Raw genomic sequence first — 23,482 nt, forward strand, 5'->3', positions numbered from 1 at the left:
ATGGTTTTAAAGTGAAGCTCTTGATTGTCCCAATTTACTGCATATGTATTGAGTTCTTAAAGGGATCTAGAAACAACTAGATTCCTCTAGGAGGGATCTGACCTGGAAGTTCAGGTCCAAATATGCTCCTGTGTTGGTGTTTGTTAGGCTCTATCCTTCAGTTTGGGATTTGCCACCGTGAGGTTATCTTGGAAGACTAAATACAGAAGGGTCAAGATGAAGAGCTCAAATGCTGATGGCTCTCACAGCATCCTGAAGAAACCTTCCTGATTCATCTGTACCTATTTGGAATTGAAATCCTTTTCCTTCTGTAACTGCCCATCTTTCTCTTTTGTCTTCCCTTGCTGAATTCCTATTTCTCTTTGTTTCCACTTTGTATAATGAATGCCTTCTCTGTTTTGTTCACCAACTTTTGCCAAGTCTATAGTTGCCTGGTTTACCTCATGAAATTCAGAAAGCTGCAGCTTTGGGGCTCCAAAGATCTGGCAATCTTTGAACTGTGCAAGAACTGGGATTTTAGTGCCATCAAATACATCTGCTGTTGACCTGGAAATCATTAATATAATGATGGCTGTTGAAAGAGGAGACTGGCAAGCAATGAGGAATTCAACCAGCTAAAAAAGTGAAGGTAGAGGCCTTGAATGGCTCAAGAACAACATCTGACAGAGGCACCATGTAGAAGAATCCAAAGGAGAGTGCCTGTTCTGGAGTTTGCTCCAGATCCCAGTTCCACATAGAAGGCTTCTGCAAGGACAGACCAAGAAATATCTCCTTTCATGTTTCCATCTAGTCCTGGAGTCAGTGACCATTTGTGCCAGTGCCCTGGATCCCCTGGACCCCACAAAGTGAGCTGCTTTATGTTGCTCTAGGAACAGGGGGAAGCCTTTCTGGTAGGCTTACAGCTTCAGGCTCAGAGCCACGAAGAAGCTGTGCGCTGCTGGTCTGATACTTTTAAAACACCTCCTTCAGAGCCATCAGCCGTGGAAAAAATTCCTGTATGGAGCAGCTATCTCAGAAATTTCTTCTCTAGTCCTAACTCTGAGTGAGTACCTAGCTCAGCCCCAGTGTCAGGGAGCTGTGTTTCATGCAAGCTGCAAAAGCACAGCTCTCCAAGGTTCCTGTGCTGACAGCCTACAACGCAGCCCCTTTCTCACTCTCGCTGCCAGGGATTAGCCTGCTCACAGGGCAGTAACTTTGTGGAGCTTGTCCCTGACCCACAAACACAAGATCAAGTACCATTTTTCTGACATACAAAGCAGTTATTGGCTGACGTGCTGGTGGATTACTGGGGAAGTAACCCTTCTCTGCATTTCTCAAAATTCAGGAGTTGCTGCGTCACCCATCCTCTGTCAGCCCCTGAAGGGGAGCCACAAGGATGTGACCATCTGTAATTGTGACAGTCCTTCTGCAGAAATGCTGTGCAGGACAGAGTCATCCCCCTTGTTTTAGGAGGCTGGGAGCTGTGTTGGTTCCTAGTTTCAGCAAAGAGCTTACAGACAGGATAAGTTATAATTCTCTTGGGGTGAGAAAGAGAGAAAGGGCTGTTGGCTTTGTGTGTTGTCAGGCCATTACTCCAAACAAGATGTTGGGTTCATGTAGTACCACAGCATTACCAGTTTGGGATGCAGATGCAGGCAGGCTTGTGCACCAGCAGGAATGCCAGAGTGGGCAGCCCACAGTGTTCTTCAGAGCTCCCTATCTGCAGGGGTTGAGCCGATTTCCAGCAAAAGCTCATAAGAGGCTGCTGATGTGTTGAGATCACTTCTCTGTTATTCTTGGGAAATTGGAGATTTTCTGCCTCCTTTCTCTATGGCCCAGGCCACACAAAGTCAGTGAGTGTGTGTGTGGAGGGGGGTGGTGTCAAATGGGACAGAAATTCATGTCTTAATAAAAGGAGTAAAGAGAAGGGTTTTTTGCTGGGAGGATATTATCCTTCCCACCCAAATTGGCTGCTGCATGATTCCCTGTTACTGATTTTCCCTTTGCTGCGATATGCTGCTGCTTTAACAGCTCTTATCAAGCTTTCCTTCACCTCTCCTTTCTTGTGGCTTGATGATAAAAGCTTTATGACTGTTGTGGGTTGACTTCAGCCAGCAGCTGAGCACCCGCACAGCAGCTCAGTTGGTTCCTCCCTCGGTGGGATAAGGGAGAGATTAGGAAGACCAAAAGCAAAAAAAAAAAAAAAAATAAAAATCATGGAACAAGATAAAGACAGTCTCATAAGTTAACTCCATCCCAGGCAGACCCAGTACAAGAGTCCAGTGTCACAGGGGGTCTATAGCACATCCTGTGGTGCCCATGGGCACCCAAATGCTGCAAATGATCCTCTCTCTTCCTCGTGTCTCCCTGCATTCATAAATGACATTAATGTGGTGCTGAAAGATTTGTAAGAAGTGAGAAGACAACGGGTGCTTGGAGACACCCTTAGTTTAGGCTGTGAAGGCCTGAAGGATAACTGCCCTTCAGAAAGTTTGGAATAATTTTGTGAAGGTGCTTTGGCCTTAGGCCAGGCTATCATCCAATGTGACACCCCTAAACCAAATATGAAGGAAATATGAGGTGTTTCAGCACCAGCCTCATAGAGCTGCTGAACAGCTCATTTTAGACTGAGAAATGATGAGAAATAACTTAAAACCCAAGGTGCTGGCCTCAGTCTTTGGAGCCATTTAATCTTCTTCCTCTAACTTGTTTTGCTTACAAAGAGCATCACCCTGTTTCTGTAGATAAATACTCACAAAGGGATCTGTTATGACTTGTGAAAATGATGCCAGTTTTAATTGAAAAGCTCCATCCCACATCCTGACTGTTCTCTTGATGAAGCAGCTGCACAGCTGTTGGAATCCCATTTATATTGACAGACTGTACTGAAGGGTGGGGGCCACTCAGTTTCCGTTCTCAGGTTTGGTGTGGCAAGTGTTGCTGTAGTGTAATATATCCATCCTGAGCTCCCTGATTCGGTACTGGCCATCAGCTTTGCTTGTCAAGGCTGAGACAGCAGCAAAAACATCATGTCAATGTTTTTAAGGTAAGGGAATTTGGGCAAAGTCACTATATGCATGGGAAATGCCCTCAGAAAAACCAAAAGTGCTGAAGGAAGGTGGTCTGAATTGCTAGACAGTGGTTTTTCCTTGCTACTCAGTACTGCATCACTGGTGTAGTTGAGAGGAGGTTTCTAAGCTCGTATCTTTTAAATGTCAGACTTTTTTAAACTAGATGCGGTAATGCGATACCACGGTGACATTTACCACCAGCAAGGAGCATTAGTCTGGGCATCCTGGCCTACTCCAACAGGCAAGAGGTGAACTTTGAAAACTTGCCTGTTCAGGAGGTGCCAGTGACAACACACATGCTGACACTCCTGTTGCAGCACTGATCTGTTCTAGGATAACATGAGCACGCAGTAGCTTTTATAGCTATCGTTTGTTCTGTAGTCACCTAAGCAAATTTAAACCACAAATCCAGAGTTGACAAAATATTTAAAGTTAGAAACAATGTCAGTAAATCCAACTGTCTTTCTGTGTGGCACTGTAACTTCTTAGACAGCTCTGTGGGATTGCGTCTGTCTTGCCCTGCTGGGTTTGGAGGAGTGTGGGACAGAAAGAGGATGTTTGCAGCTGAAAGGAAAAAAGGGGTATGGCTGAGGATCCAGTACTGTGCAGAGAAATCTAGGTAGAACTAGTAACTCTCCAAAACCTGAAAGAAGGAAGTACATCTCCAAGGACTGAAGTTGAGCTATCTGGAGACATGCTGAAGAGAAACTTAACCCGTTTTAAAGAGAACTGACTTCCAAGAAAACAAAATTAATTTGAGCCATATGCAAGTATTCAGAATTCCTGGAAATAATTAAATAGCAAGACTGTTGCATATTTCTCCTCTATCTAAATATCAAGGATCATTATTAACATATGACCCCTGCATCTGTGACTTTGATTTTTGCACACACTCATTGACCCTCGCAATGCAGGATTTTGCACACCTAATTTGCTCTTTCTTCAATGTTTTGCCCCAGGAGGCACAGCAGAAGTGGACAAGCTCCATATCAAATAATACAACCTGTAACCTACATACCAAAACTTCACATGGCTCTCTGGCCAATATGTAATATCCATAGGAATTGATGCCTCTTAGTATAGCCAGTTATTTAAATTGATTGATGTTGAGGGGTATCAAAGTAAATCGATATCAAAATTCATAGGTATTGGTACTTATCAGTTAGTATTATGTCTACTGATGACTGCCATAACAGTAAGTATCTCTATCAAAAGGTATCAATATTGATAGGTATTATAGGTACCCATTCTTATCTAAATCAGTCTATCAATACTTACCTATCAGTAGGTACTAAAAATTATAAGTATTAACTACTCTTGCTTTTGAAAGGTACCAATATCAATAGGTATAGATGCCTACTGATAGCAAAATCAGCATCAAAGTCAACAGGTAGAGATGACTATTGAAATCAGTAGCTCTTGAAACTGATAGATTTTCATGCCTATCAATGCCTATTGATTTCAAAATCACTACAGAAATTGATAGGTATAAATTCCTATCTTTAGATACCTATTGATATCAGTAAGTATCAATGCCTAATGATATAAAAATCAACACTGAAATTGATAGCTATGGGTGCCTACCAATATTGAGATTAGTTTTGACAGACATTGATATTAAAGGTATTGATTCCCTTAAGTAGGCACCTTAATCTTTGCATGCCTATTGGTATCAAAATTCATCAAAATTGAAATAGGTTTTGATGCATTCTAATATTGAAATTTGGTTTCAAAACTAGGAGGTACTGATAACTTTACTTATCAATGCATTAAGATAGATATTGAGATTGGTATTAAAAAATAAAGGTATGGGTGATATTGATACCAAAAGGTGATGATCTGTATAAATATTAATGCCTGTCAATATCAAAATTTTGAAATTAATAGGCATCAATGGGTAGTGATGCCAATGGATATTGATATCAATAAGTAGCAATGCCTATTGGTATCAAAATAGGTATCAAAATTTATAGTATTAATATCTTTACTATGCCTAGGTCCATGGGCTCTGGTTCAGTTTAGAGAGACGAGATGGCAGGTGCTTAGTATGTCAGAATTCCTGTTTAATTACACTGATTTGTTACACCCTTTAAGTTTGGTAAAGATAAATGTTGACTTACTGGGAGATGTAATGTAGTTAGATGTAATGATGAATGAAATTACAACTTGGAGATCTCCTTGGTGCTTTAGTGATGGTGCACTCATGAAATGAAGAGCAGAATCTGTTTCTCATTCTCCTTGAGACAATCTAGACCCATACAGAGATATGAAGTTCACCTAGTCCTCAGGTATTTGAAAATATCTGTGTCCATACTGCTACAGACAACTTCTTCTCTTTCAAAGAAAAAATGTCTGAGAAATGTAACTTTTTATTCCAACTTTACTCTTTCTACCACTGTCCTGTTTAAGTTTCCTTAAAGTGCTTCAATACTAAATGGACATTGTGGCTTTTTTGCTCTTCCTAAATGGTTAATCCACAGTTAGTAGGCTTTGTAATGTTCCTGAAAAGCTACAAGGTTATTAAATCAAGGAGTGCTTTTAAGGATAGAACCCTCATGGAAAACATGCTCTATCCTTTTCTTCCATGGTTTTCTTCCATGGTTTTCTTAAATGGTTTCTCCCTCAAGTATTTCTGCTGATCATCACAGGGTGCATACAAGTTAATGTGCTAGTTCTGAGAGGGGATGTCCTGTGACTGGAATCTCTTCATCCTCCTTCCCTGCCTTTTGTTGGTTTGTGTTGTCAAATTCTCTTGGAGAGTACAAACTGAGTTCCTCTTAGATTAAACTAAAACAAAAGGCAGGCTATAGGCTTTATGTAGCCTGTGTTTATTTACAGGCTGGATGACCATTAGCTTTAACTGCTATTGGTCATTCAGTGCAAGGTGGAGCCAGTATAAAGCATTTCTCCTTCCCTCCAGTAACACCTGTAAGCATGAGGTTTGAATTTACAGCTACACCTGTTTTGCTATTCAGACTTGCTCTGAGTGTGCTGCACAGCTTGCTAATAAAAGTATAGCCTCAATTATGCTGTATTCTCATCCATCTAAAAGAAAAATATTAAAAGTGTGGTGTGAGTCCTAAAAATAGGCTTAAATATTTGCATTTTGGTGCTGTTTTCAACAGAATAGCATTTTCTACAGAAAAATGCAGGTCCTCAGTACAGTAGTTTGGTGTCTTAGTCTTTAAAGCATCTTTTAATCCTGGTGTTTTCAGATGTATATGACAGAATTTTAGTAGGGAATTCTGTTGATGGTTACCAGAGTGAAATAGAATTCAGTTCTTTCACAGATACTCTTTAGTGAATTAAAAGAGCAGTAGATCTTATTTTCACCACTAAAAGAAGCTCAAGGGACTCTTATCTGTATTGAAGGAACACATTTCTGAAGTGCAGGAGGACTATTTCTTAATGCTGATGACTTTAATGGAACTGTACTTGCAGACCTGAATTTCATTCACTGGCATCATAAAACTCCAGAGAGTTTTTCCAGAGAAAATCCTTCCTGTTTATTTGGGCTTTTTTTTTTTTAATACATGGTGGTTTTTTCTTCTAAACAGCAAGAATATGGATAGCATGACTCTGCTACAGCTCAAACCATGGCATGGATGCTTTCCAAAAAACATGCCATTGTGCTTTTTTGCCAAATGTTTGTTACTAACCAAAATAAACAAAACTGATTTCTGCTGCTTTCTGTCTGGCTCTGCAGATGGCTTTTACAATGGAGGTAGTCCTAAAGTATAAACATCAGTATTTACTGATAAATTAGCAAACTCCATTTACTTTCTGAATTCTCCTTAATTCTCACCAAGAGTACAATAATTGAAAAAATGCACTCAGAGAAATGTCAGCCTTATGATGCAAAGAACAAGGTTGCTTCAGCATTACTTCTATGAAGAGTTCCACAAGTCTAATGTGATTTATGGCAGAAGCAGTGGTCAAACCAAACCTCTAACCATTCTGCCAGGTAAACAGGAAATGGCTCAGCTGGCAGATGGAGGAACTTAAAGGCTTTGATGAGTAATACCATGAAAAGAAATCTGGATTTACAGGTCTTTTGCCAGCTGCATTTGGGATGGTGAAAACAAGTGCACTGAGAAGGGAGGCAGAGCTAATGCTTGGTGTGCCTTCTGTTTCAGAAAGCAGCTCTGTGTAGAATAGGGATAATTGTGTACTCAGAGGACTTTAATCTTAGTCTTTTAGACTCTTTAGAGATCAGGTTGGTATGCACATGTTTAGAATTTAAGAGACTTTTAAAAGCTAAATCTGCAAAATGCTTGTGGACTGCTAAAATGGAGATTTACAAGTGATATGTTGCACACAGAGTTAAGGATGAGTTTGCTTCAGTAACCATGTATTCCCAGAAAAAAATGAGCTGGAAGTTGAAGTGTCCTGAGGCACTGATGTAGAAAATGGCCTATTTTGGGGAAAGTTAGTGTTGGTTGATTTGGAACAGCAATTGGGCTATGGTAAGTTGCATGAAGAAGTGACTGATAGAGAGCTAGTGAGTGCTCTGGACATGTACCAAAGATGCCAAAGAGAGAGAGAGAGAGAGAGAGAGAATACTTGAGCCTGTTCCATACAAGCAAGGCTAGACTGCCTAGACTGTGATGTTTTCGAGTGGCCAAAAGAGTCCAGGTGCCAGGGCAGTTGCTGGGAGGAACAGCCGCCAGGAATGGAAACAAAATAAAGGATATCCATGAGGATCAGGAGAAGAGGAAATAAATATTAAAATGGAAGAAAAAGGCTCAAGACAGGTTCTCCTCAATTAATAGAAGAATTTTGAAGGGGAAACTTTGTATTGATTGAAGCAGAGTAACCTTTGAGGCAGCATAACATACAGGCTGTGTTCTGGCAGACAGATCCAGCCTGTGATTTCTGGTGAAAAGGTATTTTGAGAAGTGCTACATTTATTTTGACTATGTAGATTATGAATATATTGTTGAAATACTGTTATGCTTTAATTATCTGCTCACAGGAAGGGATGGCTCGTCAGAAGCTCGTGCACTTTCCAGAAAAACTTTATAGCCAGCTTCTGCTTTGAAGCAAGAAATCAAATTGCAGATTGTTTTCTTAGACGGTTGGAGCTTGGTATATCTTACAAGGAGTTTTCTCCTGAAAATGTTATTGCTGTGGTTCGTATCAATGGAATTCTTTAGTTAACTGCCTTTGCTGTTTATCAGAGGACTTTCTGTTCGTTCAAGAAGGGTTTACTGTAATTATGGCATAGATTTGGACCTTGAAATAAAACAGCTATAAGGGTCTGGAGGTTATGGAGTGAAAGAGTTCTTTTAGTTGTGTAGGATTTAAGTTGTTTGATTTATTTGACCTTTAATTCAAAGTACAAATGCTGGTATCAAGAAGCGTAGAAGGGCTTTGATCTTCTATCACGGGGCATATTTAAGATTTCACAGAGTACTCCAAGAAGATTCTAAAAATTATGCCCCAAAATTGGGGTTAAAAAAAAATTATGTCTTTTTGTCTTTCAGAACTGCTACTGTAATACTAGAACAGAAGAATTAGTCATTCCTAAGTCTGGCACTTAAAACATCAAAGAGTAAGTTTGCTTCTCCCTATGAAATGAGGCAGTCAGCAGTTCTGCCATAGATTAAAAAAAAGGGAAAAAAAATATTAGGAAATGAGGACATTCCAAACTCTGGATCACACGTTCTGCACACCCACTAAGGGACACACTGTGGTTTATCATTTACCACCAAATAGCTGTGGAATTGCCCGTGTATGTTCCCTTCTGATTTCGATACATTTTGGGTTGGTATGTTTGTTTTTTTTCCTGTATATGAAGATAGAAGACATGTCCTGTGCTCCTCAAATGTCCTGTGCTCTTGTGGTACAGGTAAAAAGAATGCCAGTAATATTTTTTTCAAAAATATAAATAGAGCTCCACAAGTATCAGAAATTATTTTTGGAAGATGATTTTCCTTACCATGAAAAATCAGTATTTTTTAAAATTAACAAAAATGGGTGTGCATTTTAAATAAATGACTGTGGTGATATTTCACTCATTGCTTCTGTTGTCTGTATGACACAAAATATGCATGTGCACACAACAGGCACAACATGGTTCAAGGACTGAACCTGTGTTCATTCCTGCACATGTTTATAAAGTACTTCTCTAGGAGCTATTTCACTAGTTTCAATGCAATAGAAGTCTCTTTTGATTTCTGCTGTACTAGTGAGATCCCTGCTTTCATCCTTTCATGATCCTCTTTGCCACTAAAAGAAAATTGTGAGTGCTTCTGAATGCAAAAGCAGCAAATTGCTGGTGACACAGCCATTGGTTGCCCTGGGAGTACTTGCTGCATCCTTCAGTTTAATTTGCTTAATATATGTAATTAATTAGGCAGCTGCAAAATCATAGGAATGTATTTGTGGATTCAGCCTCTGTAAATTAGCGATAAACAGTTTGATACTGCAGGACGATAGTGCTTTCTCTGTGGGACTAATGATGTCTAATGCCTCAGCAGTCATTTGTGGAGCTCATCATGTTTACCTATTAAAATGAAGTCATTACATTTTGCTGTAGAAATCTTAGAATGCTTTTGGTACTACCTGCTGTGAATTTGGCTGTGAATTTCTGATCATGAATAGGACCTGAATCCAGGTGGGCAGGACCTTGTCCACTAAAAGAAGTATTTTCCATAAAGGCAGAAAAAAGTCTCCTAAAGGATGGCAACCACACAAAATGCTTGGACTGAATAGCTGGAACGTGTCTACTTGTCCGCAGAGAGCTTTAGTGCGGCAGGTGCTGTGCCCACATTGTGTGCAGCTGGGCAGCTACACATGCAGCTCCTGAGTCTGCCTGCACAAATGATAAATCTTTTGTACATGAAAAGCTGCAGGAAAAAAATTTGGAGGCTCAACTGAAAGAATTTTCAAAATCAAGCTCAAGACCAAGCCTTCCTAATTTCCTGTACAGCATTCCTGTTGTTTTTCTTCCCTCAGACTATTTAAGAGAAAGTGATAATTCAGCTGGAGTCCAGGCACATGGTGATGAATGTCATCTGTACCCAAGAGATAAGTGACGTAACCTTAGTGCAAAGAAAAAAACAATTTGCGACTTCAGTTGGTTGCAAAGGTGGTTTTTTTTCCTTGAGGAAATTCATGTGGTTTTTTGGCACTGTCAAGCAGCGTAACGAACTTAGGAACTTAATCATAGAATCAGTAGGGTTGGAAAAGACCTTTAAGATCATCGAGTCCAATCAGGATGGCAATGAGATGGGACTCTGCTGGATGAGCCATTAGGAGCCTGGAGTCTTGACTGTCTCTCTCCCTTGTTTTAACTTGTTCCACCTGCCAAATCTCTTAGAAAATGGATTATTTGTTTATTTTTGCAAGCTGTGGCCTAAATATACAAGAGATTTTCATGTATGTGAAAGAAAATGATTTCTCACTAGGGAATTGTTAAGATGAACACACTGAAATTATTAATAGAGTTTAAACTACAAAAAAGTTAAGATACTTTAGCTGGTGTCTTATGTATGTAGTATGTGTAGCAAAAGTGGTATTTTTCACAGGGTTGAAAGTGTCTATTTTTTTGCTGTGAAGTGTGAACAAGGTTAGGATAAGCAAACACCTTGTTAAGTAGGACTTCATTTGGTGCTTATGTTGGAAATGGCATGCAGCTTTTAAACCCTTTTTCAACTAATTCCTCCCTGGATGTTCAGGTTGAGATGGTGGTGTTCAGGTTGAGATGGTGGTTTTCAGTCAGGGCACGATGTGTTGTGTGTGATACATCAGTTTATTAAGAAATATCATACAGTCTGAATGGCAATGGCTATACAGAATTCTCTGTAATTATAAAACATAGGCTTGGGGAAAAGCCTAGCTCCACAAAAGTTGTGGCATAAACACCCATTCACAAGGAAAAGAGACTTTCAACTTGTGCTTTTGGTTTCACTCGTTGCTTACAAACTGTAAGTACGTGGAAGGAGTTATTAAGCAAGACAAATATCGGTGTCTTCTTTCCTTAGCTGGGCGTGGGGACTTCCAGGCTTTGAGATACATGTGAAAACAAAGCAAGCATGTGTGTCTGGAGCAGCAAAGGATTTTGTGTGTAGGTTGTAGCTTGATTTTCTGGACTGATATTTTTTCATGGAAAAAAACATAGAATTGGGGATATTAGTGGATCTTTGGCAACTTTAAAAGGATTTAAAACATTTAACCAGGTGAGGTTAATTGCATTCTGAAGGACAACCACCTTAGCTGGTAAATGAGGCTCCCTCATTGGGCCAGTATTTTCAATACTTACTCATTCCCTTCACCTGAACTGCCAGGGCTCACCCAACCAGTGATCTTGGGCTCTCTTTACTTTGTTTGAGGTGGAGGACCTTTTTGCTATCCCTGATTTCCTTCACTGCCTTCAAACTCCTGCCAACAAGTGAACTAGGATCTCTGAACCTTGTGTTGGGTATTACTGAGTGCACCATACTTACAACATTTTATTACAGAAGTCATGAAGGATGCTTAATTTCTTTAAAAACAGAGACACCCCAAAGAACCCACAGGAAGAGCTTTTGCAGAAGATAAACATGTAAAGGTAGAGACAAATCGAGGCTCTAGGCTCCAGTGTCAACATGCTGGGAGAGGAAAAATCCCTTTGTTCTCTCTGTGGGCCTGTCCAGCCTGTCAGTCAATATGTGCTTTACTACACACGTTATTGATCCAAAGCACCACACCAGAGTGCCAGTACACTTTGTACTCTGGCATGGGACTGGCTGCTCTGGGGCTGGTGCTCTTTCAGGCTTTCCTGAACTTCTGTAAACTGTGTGCTGTGGCCTGAGACTCTATCTTAAGTAGTCGGGCCCTTTCCCAGAAGAGCTCTGAGACACCGTGGGCTCACCTTCAGCTTTGGCTGAGGGCAGAGGTGCTGCTATGGCTGGCTGAACACTTGAGAAGCTGAGTAGGCTGGGACTGGGTTTTGGCAGTCATGGAAGGATTTGTGTGCCCACTATAGGATGTGCTTGTTGCTCCTTTAGGAACACCAGATTACAGGCAGTTGGCACATTTACTTTGCCCCAGTTCTTACTCTTCCACGTGAAGAAAGTAACCCGCCTCAGACTGCCAGAGACATAAATGTGCAATGGTCAAAAAGCATGTCCTGGATGAAAGACAGAGATAATCTTTTCTGACTTGTGCAATTTGAGGAGCAAACATGGGTGTTTACCCTGTGCCAAAATCTGCCCACATAAGCAGATCAGACTTTTTTTTTTTAATGTTGTTCTGGAAGGTCAGAGACTATTTTTTTTTGTTGTTGTTTTTTTTTGCTTAGTAAAGCAAAGTTCACAGAAGCCAGAGTAATGATCTGATTTCCAATTTTTCTTCATTCTTCCCTGTGTGGTTAGTTAAATATAACTGTGGCAGTCCTGCCTTTGAGCAAAGATGCTGTAACTTCTAAATAAGCAATTAAAAATTTTAACTCCTTTGTCCATTAAAAAAAAAAAAAGTAGCCTCAGAATTACTGATATAAATGCTATGAAATGACTCGAGGGCTGTTTACATCCTGAGCCCTGAAAATTTACTGTGCAGCTGTTTGGGGTTCTGCCTATGGACATCCTCATGCTCAAAACCTGTGACACCTCCTTGTAACCCTCACTGCTCTTGTAGAGTCTGAAGCAATTTGGGGTTTGACACATTCAGTGTGCAAATGCAGTTTTAGGGGTAGCTGACCTCTCCTATTGTGTATGTTTCAAACAGCACTGAAGGATTAGTCTGCTGTAATGTGTTAGGGCTGAATCATGAATTCGAGTCTCTTCGCTTTGCCAGGGGCAGTTTTTATTTGTATCTCTTTACAATTATGTCTCAATATTTAATTTGAAAAAGAGATAATAATTCTCTCCCTGATAAGGTTACTGAGGCTTTTCTTATGTTGGGGGATTTTTTACTCAGTCTGTACTTCTGACAAGCTCCTAGCAAAGTGGAAGTGTAACAGTGAGAACGGTGTTGGTTTGGGTATGTGTTAATGACACAGCTCGGGCCAGTTTCTGCAAGGTTGTGTGGCCCATGGATATATGGCATAAGCTGCTCTCTTTATCCCAATAGCTCCCCACCTTTCTGGGGGAGTGAGAGATGGAGGGGGTTAGATAAGGGCTCAGCTTTCCCCTACTCTGTAAACAATCTTTTGTGCTGAATATTCCAAGCCTCTTCTTCTGAGTCCTGTTTGATACTGTTGAACGTCCGAACATAAACAGTAGTGAAATGTAAGTCCATGAGGTAGCTTTTGTAACATCTATGCTGATCAAAACATCCCAAACCGGTTTTTGTGCTTATTTATACAGTGGAACTTGTAGAAAAGCCCAGCAATCAATATTGCCGCAAGACAAAGATATTTAGTTTAGTTTTCTCAATAATTTTTCCTACTCGTCAAACACTGAATAACTTAATTTCTGGAACATATAATTGGTAAAGTAAAATAGCTAAAATAAACAACAGCTGTCTATTTGACTAGGATTTGCTTTATATTTAGTAGAGATGGCTTCTTTATACCCTTTACCTTTGTGTACTACTGAGCTAAATTACTAATATTTGAAGTAGGTTTCAGGACAACTGCATCTGAAATCAGTGGACCTCTGACTATATAAGGAGAAAATTTCCTCTTTGTTGAAATCACGACTGCCACATCCCCTAAGAGGGATTTCAAGCATGGAAACTGAGGAGAGGGGCTTATTTATACCTCTTGAGGACAATCAGAATATCTCCTATGCATTGTAACTTATGGCTAATTGTCCTAGGTTTGCTTTTTGCCGTGGAGGTGTAGGATTTCTTGGCCCTTGTGGCAGGCGTCAGTTTCATGGCCTGCAGACAGCTTTAAATTCAATGAACTGTGAGTTATTCCATTTGGAAGAAGTTGTCCCACAAATAGAAACAACTCTGTGGCGATTCCATCAAGTACCAAACGGAACCCAAAAGGACCACATGGGAGGTTACTTCCAAGATTTCTGCTCTTTGTAGACATGTTATCAGAAACTGCTCAGAGCAATTTGAACAGCTGATCTTTCTTTTTTGAGTCAATCTTTTTCTGACTCCTAAAGATCCAGAGTTGCAAATTTTTTAAAGTCATTTTGGCACTAAGTTGTTACTGGAAAAAAAAAAATTGATTTTTTTTGTACTCCCCTGAAAAATTGGTACCACTACTCCACTTCTAGCAACCAGTTATCAGGTTGCACTCTGCAATCAGCAAATCTGTAATCAGATTCTTTTGAACTCTTCCACAAGTCTTGTCACAGCACCTTTCTTTCACTACGTGATTTCTGCCTGCACAAACACAATTTAATATTGAAGTTCATTTAGATTAGCTGTTGTAATGTTGCTTGATGAGCTGCCAGATAGGCACGTGTAGATACTTCAGCTGAGATTTGATCTGTTGCTGCTAAACTCTCACTTGCCTGAGGTTTTCATAATCCTTAGGGCATTACCTCGGCCGCTAATTACTTCTCTCATCATGTACAAAGTTGTGTTATTTCCCTTAAAGGTGATGCATCATCTTTATCCAGCTTAACTTGCAGACCTGCAAGGTAACCGTCTGCTTCCAGTTGTTCCATTGAGTTTCTTGTTCTACTGGTTTCCTGTCAGCTTCCACTTTTCAATTACAGTAATTTGGAAACACTGATTTCAGTAGCTATGCTTCTAGATTTTTGAATGTAGTTAATTTTACCTACTGGGCATACCTGTCCCTGCTTCCTTTTCAGATGAATGCACAGTGTCAGCAGTTGCATATCCATGCAATGATTGTGTCTGACTTGCAAAAACATTTTAAGGTATCTATGTGCAAAATGCCATGGAGGTATACTTTGTACTGTGTTATGCACTGTGGAGCAGGCCAAAGGAGAGGACATGGTTTAATCATTAGAAACCTTGGACTGAGAGGCGTTACTTTAGGTTTCTATTCTTGGTTTTAATGCTGACTTAACATGTGACTTGTGTGAGTGATATAACCTTTGTATGCCCCTGCCGACCCACAGATAAAATTAGTATTATAATCTCTACTTCTCAAGTTTTGTCATTAAAAAGAGTACACTGGTCTGTCTGCTGCAAGCCCCGTCTGAAAGCCTGCTAAATATAAAGTTCAGCTCTGAGGATTCATTTTCATCCCTTCCCATCCTCATCCTTCACTGGCACAGCTTCTCCTTACTGGGGTACTGGCCCATACACCCAGTTAGTGATCTCTCACAACTACATTTCAATAAGCCAAAGGAACTATAAACCAGAAGAATGAGGGTTGTGAGCACGGGAGAAATCACATCTTTGGTGTATGGCCTATGAATAAACGAATCACTCTCACAAGCAATCCTGGTAGCTGTAAACCTCAGCTTCAGAGTCAAAGGAAATAATTCACTACCTGACCTTAGCCTTTTTGACCTGCCTAATCCAGACAAACAAATTTTGGTAGTTGTAGATAATGAGAAGGTTGAAAAAGCCAGAGCACCAATTAGTGGGGGGCTTTGTGCATAATTCTGTGAGGCAGCCAGGTGCCATGTTGCCATAAATGATGTATTTGGGTTGGATAAAACTGACAGCTATGTTCCTCCATGGCCCATAGATGAGCCATGTTGAGTATGTTTTATTTCTGCAGGAGTTAAAAATATTGCACTTATGCAGCTTGTAAGTGGTACAGATTTACATATGCATGAGTCAAAATCTTTTTTTTTCCCTTGCTCTTGTGAGTAGATCAGACAGAGACAAAATGGACCTCAACAGGAATTGGCCCAAATGTGTGTCTGTCTTATGGCTCTGCTCTACAAAATACCTCTCACAGGAGATATGAAAGATCTTTGGAAAAACCTACTCTTTAAGTACAATCTACTGCTGACAGTGCTGATTTGGATCTGTGCTACTCTTCTCCTCAAGTTTGTAATCTTCAAAATAAAAAAAATGAGAAAATGGAAGTTCCTGAAAGCTGGAGCCCAAAGAGCAAAAGAACAATTTAGAGTTTTAAGTGATACTCTTGGGCCAAATTTAACAGTGAGGAGAAACTCAACTTTGTTAGCTCCACCTTCATGTGTGGGGACTGCAAGAATTAGTGGAAGATTCCAACTGTAAAAGGAGTATTACCAAATTAGGAAAAAAAGGAATGGGAGGAAGGGAAGGAAGGAAGGGAAGGAAGGATGGAAGGATGGATGGATGGATGGACAGATGGATGGATGGATGGATTTTAATAGCCACTGCTGCAGCAACAGATTTCCACAAAAGGGTGGAAAAGAGTGCTGAAAAGCCACATATTCTATCCTTGAATTTGTGCATCTGCTAAAAAAATAATCAAGCCAAGAGGGAGACATTAAAAAATGAATCAATTACAAAAATTGAAATAAAATGTAATGTATGAGTGATTATATCTGATGAAACAACTTGGAGAAGGGACCAGAAGTTCTGTGTGTTAGCACAAAGCCTAACTCTTAAGCCTGATACATATCCTCTGAGTGTTCCTGGAATGAGTGATAACACTGATAGAAAGATAAGTGAGAGAGGCACAAAGCCTTAAGACATTATTTATTATAACAAAGTACCTCCTTTGCTGAGAGGGTAAATATTTATTAGAGACAAGGGCTGATGTCAAAACTTCTACTGACTCCACTTACAGCAGAATTTTCCTCATCACCCTGACGTTTAGCCAGTGCAGATAGCAGAAGACTACTCTCTCTTGTTTGACCACAGCTATACTGGTATTCAACTTCATACCTGTAGTGCTGAAGCAGTACAGGAAGTAACCTTTCCCTTTTGTTTCCCAATCATTCCCAAAGTTATTTTTCTAACTACTAGTCCTTTGATTTTTTAATATTTCCTTTTTAAACATAGAAGTGTATTATTCCAGAGGAGTCTCTGTGGATACACTGTACTCAGAGACAAAATAGCATCTTTGTTCCAGTTGTGTTACCTTCCTGTAAAGACTAGGCTAGCTGCTTGTAGAGCACACAGGACTCACATTTGGGGAGTTTTCTACAGTAATCCAGATAGTCGCTATTTTTTTGAAACACAGCCCATCATTCATGTTACCATGAAAACATTCATGTTATCTTAAATGTATGGCCTCACATGGCTTCCAAGAGAAACACTTCCTAAAATACAAGGTGTAATATAAACTTGGCTGCATATGCAAAGGAAAACTAAGTACCAAAAAACAAAAATACTGCCTCAAATCCAAGGAGCTTGAGACAGGAAAGTTTCTGTCATTCCTCTTGAGAAATTAGAGCCCATTCACATTTAAGCTCTTCTCAGAAGCTTGTTCTGAACTTCTTGGAAAGAATTCAGGAAAGTGGAACAAATAGCATTTCTTGTAATTCTTCAGTCTTTTACAATGGACAATATTATTTAAAATTATTTAGAAGAAAAGCCATCATATTAATCCAGTAGAACTGCATACTTCTATAATAAATGCCAATTGACAGTAGCTTTTCTCATCTTGATTACTTTTTATGAACTCATGAGAAGTAGTCCCTGAGCTCCTGAGGGGCCTGCAAACCACTGAGGGGAAAAACTCTGACCTACTCTGTTCTGAGGTTTATACCATAGCCCAGCAGCAGGCATATGCTGTTTAGAAAATACAGAACAACTAAGTCTCTAGCCAGTATTGAAAATTAACACCCCTGGAAGTTCAGCGGTAAGGCGATGAGGGTGTGGCAGTAAGTTTATTATAATTATCAGGTACTACGGTGGGGTGTGTTGCATGGATGACCATGGATGTTCCTAATTAGGCTGATGTACAGAAAGCTATGCCAACAGGTATCTTTACAGGTCTGGATGGCAAGGCAAGTGCAGGAGAATGTAGGGAATACATGCATTTTTGTATTTTCATGAAGTAGAAAACAAGGGAATCAAAGTCTTAGGCTCTAAAATATGAAGGTTCTTCAGGGTGTTCCATGAATAAAACCACAACTGTCTGATTTTCACAGTGAAAAAATATCTCGGGGGGGGGGGGGGGGGGGGGGAAGGATGTTTTGTAGTAAAGTACAACTTTTTAGGATGTGCAGATTCAATGTCAGTACTGTTTCATTATTGGGTAGGTGGGTGGGTGAGACGGCAGAATAAATTACTCGGTTTGCACGGATGAGTAACGACCCAATTCCTGTGCTGAACTAAGGTGTGATTCTTTGGCAGACTAATATTGCTGTGGAGGCTGCATTAATTTGTATTTGCATACTATGGGGATTACTTTGCACAGATCGCCTTAATTCTGTGTCTGAGCTTATGTTGAATTTTCTCTGTGGTGTTTATTACCTCAGACTATATCTGCTCAGGAATTCTGCTCAGAAGGGGGAGTTTTTCACTCAGGGAGCACAGGTGTATGGCGTGAGGTAAAGCGATTTATGTGGAAAAATAAGGAAATCTGCATTCAAACACGCTTTTTAGGTAATGGGAAGTTTAGTATGTCATTTGGTGCCAATTTAAGATAATTTCCACTCCTGCTAGAAAGATGTGAACTGAGCCGCAGATTGTGTTGGCTCTTTCTAGTCTTTGAGAAGTATCAAAGTTAACGAGCCAGAGGGATAACGCTGGGGGCTGAGAATAGGGAGCGTGCAGTTTTATTCTTGCCCCGGCAATTATGCGCTACGCATGTGGCCACAGCGTTTAACTCTTGGTACCTCAGTTTCTCAGCCTGACAAATAGTGACTCATGCGTTCTGCACAGGGAGCCAGTGCAGCGCTAGAATTCCTGCTTGCGAAATCGGCTTAAATCTTTTGGAGAGAAGCGTTAATGGTTGCAGGGTAAGGCCAGCAGTGCCGCGGGCGGGATGCGGGTGCAGACACGTATCATTTCCCAGCTGCCAGCCGCACAGCGTTGCCTCCCATCTGCATTTTCCAGCCCGCTCGAACACAAGCGGGAGGCGGCGGGAGCCGGGCGGCCGCGCTCCCCCGGGCTCCGGCGGCGGGGGGCGGCGGGAGCCCCGCGCGGTGCGGCCAGGCCCGCCAAGAGTTAACGGCGGCTCCCCCGGGGCCGCGCCGCCGCCTCCCCACCCCGGCGCTGCATTATTATTATTATTTCTCCCCCCTTCCCTCGCCTTCCAGTTTTGGCAGGGGATTAAAGCAGCTCCCCCCTGTGGCAGCAGTGACCCAGAAACGAGTTTGATTCACGGAGTCCTTCCTCCATAACAAGTACAAACGTCAGTCAGAGGGAATCTGTGTGTGTGAGAGAGAGTGTGTGTGGCGCAGCGAGCCGCTCTCCGTGCCCGCTGCCCGGCGCCGCGTCGAACTCATGCGGCGGCCCCGAGCCCTCCGCGCAGGGGGAGCCCGGCCGCGCCGCCCGCCCTCGCCGCCGCCGCGCCGCCGCCAGCAGGTAACCGTGCCCGCCGCAGCGCCAGCCGCGGAGCCGCCAGCACAGCCATATTTGATGGGGTTTTTTTGTCGCTCCGGAGGCGGCGGGAGAGCAGTTTCGTGCCGAAGGTCGCTGCCTAGTGGAAATAAGATAGTACGTCATTAACATGGCGCCAAGAGCCGCGCCGCTCGGTACGGGGGCGAGGGGAGGCGGCCGAGTTGCGGCTCCGCTATCCCACCAGCAACTTGTGCGGGGCTGGGGCGGGCGGAGGCGGCAGGGGAGGCTGCGCTGCCGCCCGGCGCGACCGGCCGGTGTCGGCAGCGGCGGCGGCTCCCTTTTTGTTCCGCTGCGGGCGAGTGGGCACCGCGCAGCTCCCCAGGTGCAGCGGCCAAGTGAGCTGCCGGTGTTCCGTGCCATTCCGTGCCGCGCATTGCCGTGCCGCCGGCCCTGCGCCCCAGGCGTCGCTGCAGGCTGCGCCGCGGGGGCAGCGCCGGGTATCGCCCGCCGCGGAAAGTAGGAAGCGTTGGAGCAACTTGGTAGCCAGATGGCAATGGCAGAGCGCAAGTCCTGCTCGGCTACTGATGTGTAGGAAGGGGGTGGGGGAGAGTCATGGCCACTGTGTGTCACAGTGTTACCCAGATGCCCACGAGACCCGTCGCCTCTCGCCGCGGGCGAGGAGCAGTGTGCGTGGGAGAGGAGGTGTTTCGTGTGCAGGAGCAGCTTTGTTTCCCCCCCACAACCCCCAGTCGCACTTGGATTTGGCTCGTGGGGAAAAAAAAAAATGCTTGGAAAGCATAAAACCTGCTCATCGGTGAAATTAAACAGAAGTTGCCTTTCGGAGCGGGAGAGCCGCAGCCGGTCAGCCGCCTGCTTGATGGGCGCCGGTGGGTGCTCCGCTGGAGGCGGGGAGCGCCGGGCTGTCAGAGGTGGCCCTGTCGCCTCTGGCGGGAGCGCGGTGTCTCCCGCTGGAGAACAACTTGCCCGAGCCCCGAAGTGCACGTGTCTGAGAGTGGGAAAAGGCGGGGAAATGTGTGCGGCGCTGCCCGGCCCCGCCGGGGCGCGGGGCGGCATCGGGGCTGCGGCCGGCAGGTGCACGGCGACCCCGCCGCGCCCGACCCCCGCCCCGGCTGCGGGAGGCGAAGCGGGAGCGGGGCGGGGGGCGCGGAGCGAACTTGGGCAGGACGCGGGGGGGCCCGGCCCCCTCCCGCCGCTCGGCCCGTGCCCGGCGCAGGCCGAGGGGCGAATCCGCGTGGCCGGGCCGGAGTTTGTGGGCGAGGGAGCGGAGAGGCGGCCGGCGGTGTTGGGGCGCGAACGTAACATCACAGGGGGACAGCGGGGAGCGCCCGCCCCAACTTGCGCGGGCGGCGGTCGGGGTAGCTCCGTGATCTGGCTCTTGCCCCGGTGCCTGGCGAGCGGGACGGAGCGGGGCTGCGGCATTTCTGTGTAACGGGCCGCTCTTCCCGGGGAGGTGAGTGCGGCTCCAGCCATCATTCCACTTGTTCCAGTTAGACAAAGCCACCCTGCCCGGCCCTGGGCTCGCGTAGTCCGCCTGCTTCGAGGAGAATTTTGGTGGCGTTTGGTTTTTTTTTTTTTTTTCTTCTGGGGGGGGGAGGGGGAAGGGGGGCGGAATGTTTTGTTGTTTTGGTTTTATTTGTGGGGGTGTTTTTTTTATTTTTTTTTATTTGCTTTTCCCTTCCCGTTCGCGCCCGCCCGTTCGTCCCCGATAGGATGATTTTGGGAAGGGTGGAGGCAAAGGGTGTTTGTTTGTTTGCACCGCCTGCTGGTTGGTTTCCTGTGACAAGAGGTGATAACACAGTTTCCAGAACTGTCTGGGAGTGGGAGGAGAGACAGACACAAGACACAGAAAATGAGCTCGTCTCCGAGCTGCCGCTCGATCCGCCGTCCCGTCCACCCCCTCCATGGCAGTGCGGCCGCGGGGGCGGGCGGGGAAGGTGCCTTGGCCGTTTTCGGCAGTGACAGGGCTTTGAGGGAGAGGCGGCGGAGCCGGGGGCACCAAGTTTGATTTGCAGCCGTGGCCGAGCGGATTGGTGCGGCCGGCGGCGGGGAGGAGCGGGAGCCGGGAGGGAGGAGAAGGAGGGGGCGAGCCGGGCTGTTTCTCATGGAAGCCGGCGGCCGTGCAGCTGGCCGGGAAGGTGCCACCCCCGCGGGGGAGGTGTAGCCCGGCGGCGCCCGGGCCAGGAGGCTGCTCCGTGACCTCAGCCGGCCGCCGGCCGTGCCCTGGCGGGTCCGGCGCCGCTGCCGCGAGCCCTGGGCGGGCACGGTGCGGAGCCGGAGCGGAGATGGGATCGCTGCGGGAGGAGGCGGATGAGAGCTGCCCTGAGCGGCACCCGGCCGGGCTGGGCTCGGCGGTCGGGGTGAGCGCGAGTGCCGCTTTGGAAGCGACTCCCGAAGCCTCGGCTCTCACCCTGCGGGAAGGTGGCCCCGAGCCCGCAGCCGTGGGCGCGGCGGGGCGGCCGAGGCTCAGCGCACCTGCGAGCAGCGCCTGCCGCCGGCCGACTTCTCCTCCCGGCTCTCCCCGGCTCCTCAGCTGACCGCCTTGTTCTGAGAAAGTTTATTAGGTTCACCCGCAGGTGAGATCCGGGGTGTCCTGAGGTCTGTCAGCCCCCCAGTAACACAGACCGTGGTGACCTGGTCTGAGTAGGTGCCTGTAGCTGTGAGGGAGTACTAGAAATTCCAGTAGGATTTAGCAACACATTTTAGTTGACGTTTTAATGTAAAAGGCTGAAGGTGCTTTTATGCCAGCCCCATTTATTTAGAGGAAGATTTAGCTGTTATTTGGAATAACTTCCTTTTTAAGCAGATGTTGTCTTTTAGCTAAGTCAGAAGCTGCCCACACTTGCAAACCAAAAACCTTCATAAAACACCAAAATATGCTTGTTATGATTCTATTTCTAGAGGTTTCTCACACTCAGTGGGATATTGTTGAAACAGCAAGGATTGTATGTTTTAGTGGCAAGATTTTCCCTCTGGCTTCATATACCACTTGCTCCCTGCTTTTGAGCTATGTTTAATACATATGTTTAAAATAAAGTAATAATAATAAACTCCCCTTTCCTCTCACAGCTGCAGATTTCCCTTCCAGCTTCTCTGGTTTCATTCCCCATTCACAGAACCTAGAAAAAAAAAAACTTTCAGTCTTTCCTCAAATGTTTTCTCCATGTGGTTAGTACTGCTGCTTCGTGCTCCTGTTTTCAGCTGGAGATGACCAAGCTGGCACCATTTCCTAGGTGGAAGACATGAACTGCAATGGTTGCATTAAGTCATGGAGCCCAGTTTGTGCATTGCTCCAGATTTTGGGCGGTCAGTTTCACCACCACAGTCTGGGAATAATTTGTTGCCCCTGCCCAAGTAGTAAGGTAACATTATGAGTTGGCTTCCACAGGTGCATAAATGAGCATCTGGATTCCTGAGAAGTGTTGGGTTGATAACGGCCAAATTGTGCTTCTCTCTTGCCTTGTGAAATTTTGAATAGGTGTGCTGAATTCAGTAGAAATATCCCTTGTGGAGAACACTCTTGGCCTTGTTTGGCCAAGTACTTCTTTGTTTTGTGAGATTTGGAGGATTTTTTTTTCCTCCAGATTTAAGGTCTCTGGCTCATTGCACCGCGGACTGTGCTCCATAATACTGTAATATTTCATTTAAGAGCTCTGCTTGTACCTCTGTGACTATAAAATGTTGCTATGAAAACTTTCATGGAATTTTAAAATTTTAGGTAGATTTTAATAATACAATTTTTTTCTGATGTGCTTCCTTTTTTTCTGTTTTAGGTCTAGGATAGAAGCAGAAAAGCTTCTTGTGATGTCAGGTGTCAGTGAAGAAGGTGTGGTGTTACAAACAAGCTATTTAAAAAGAGTCCAGTAGTAGAAGCCAAATGTCTCTATCTTCTATGCATTTTATTAAGCTGTGTCACACTTCACTTCCATTTGTACAATAGGTGTTTTGAAGCAATTTCTTGTGTACTAGAGATAATTAGGTCTTCGTTTCATTGCAGTTAGTGGGTTACTTTCAGGAAAAGCCAGTTTTTCAGTTTGTCTTCAGGGTGTACATCTGTCATAACTCTGCTTTCTTCCCATTCTGTCTCTGCAGCTGTTCAGTGCAGTTTGTTATAGTGACACCCGTTAACATGGTTACAGTTAATTGTCTGTCAGAGT

General features: G+C 44.0%; 1 protein-coding gene across 4 annotated transcripts in view; it reads left to right on the forward strand.

Moving 5' to 3' along the window:
* The first annotated feature begins 19,442 nt into the window (after positions 1–19,442).
* The window catches only part of JADE1 (jade family PHD finger 1), a 42,803-nt gene continuing 38,763 nt past the window's right edge, over positions 19,443–23,482 (forward strand). The window contains exon 1 of one of the 4 annotated variants that reach the window (XM_039550316.1): positions 19,443–19,463. Coding sequence is in view for 1 of the 4 variants with exons in the window: in XM_020584957.2 (XP_020440546.2) it covers positions 23,073–23,151 (79 nt within the window). In the remaining 3 variants the exon portion in view is untranslated. Of the gene's footprint in view, positions 19,464–20,498; positions 20,779–21,817; positions 21,902–21,930; positions 23,152–23,482 lie in introns of those variants that run through there. The other 3 variants (XM_039550314.1, XM_039550315.1, XM_020584957.2) reach the window with 3 other exon arrangements.

The sequence above is a fragment of the Corvus cornix genome, chromosome 4, assembly GCF_000738735.6.
Source record: "Corvus cornix cornix isolate S_Up_H32 chromosome 4, ASM73873v5, whole genome shotgun sequence".
NCBI lineage: Eukaryota > Metazoa > Chordata > Aves > Passeriformes > Corvidae > Corvus > Corvus cornix.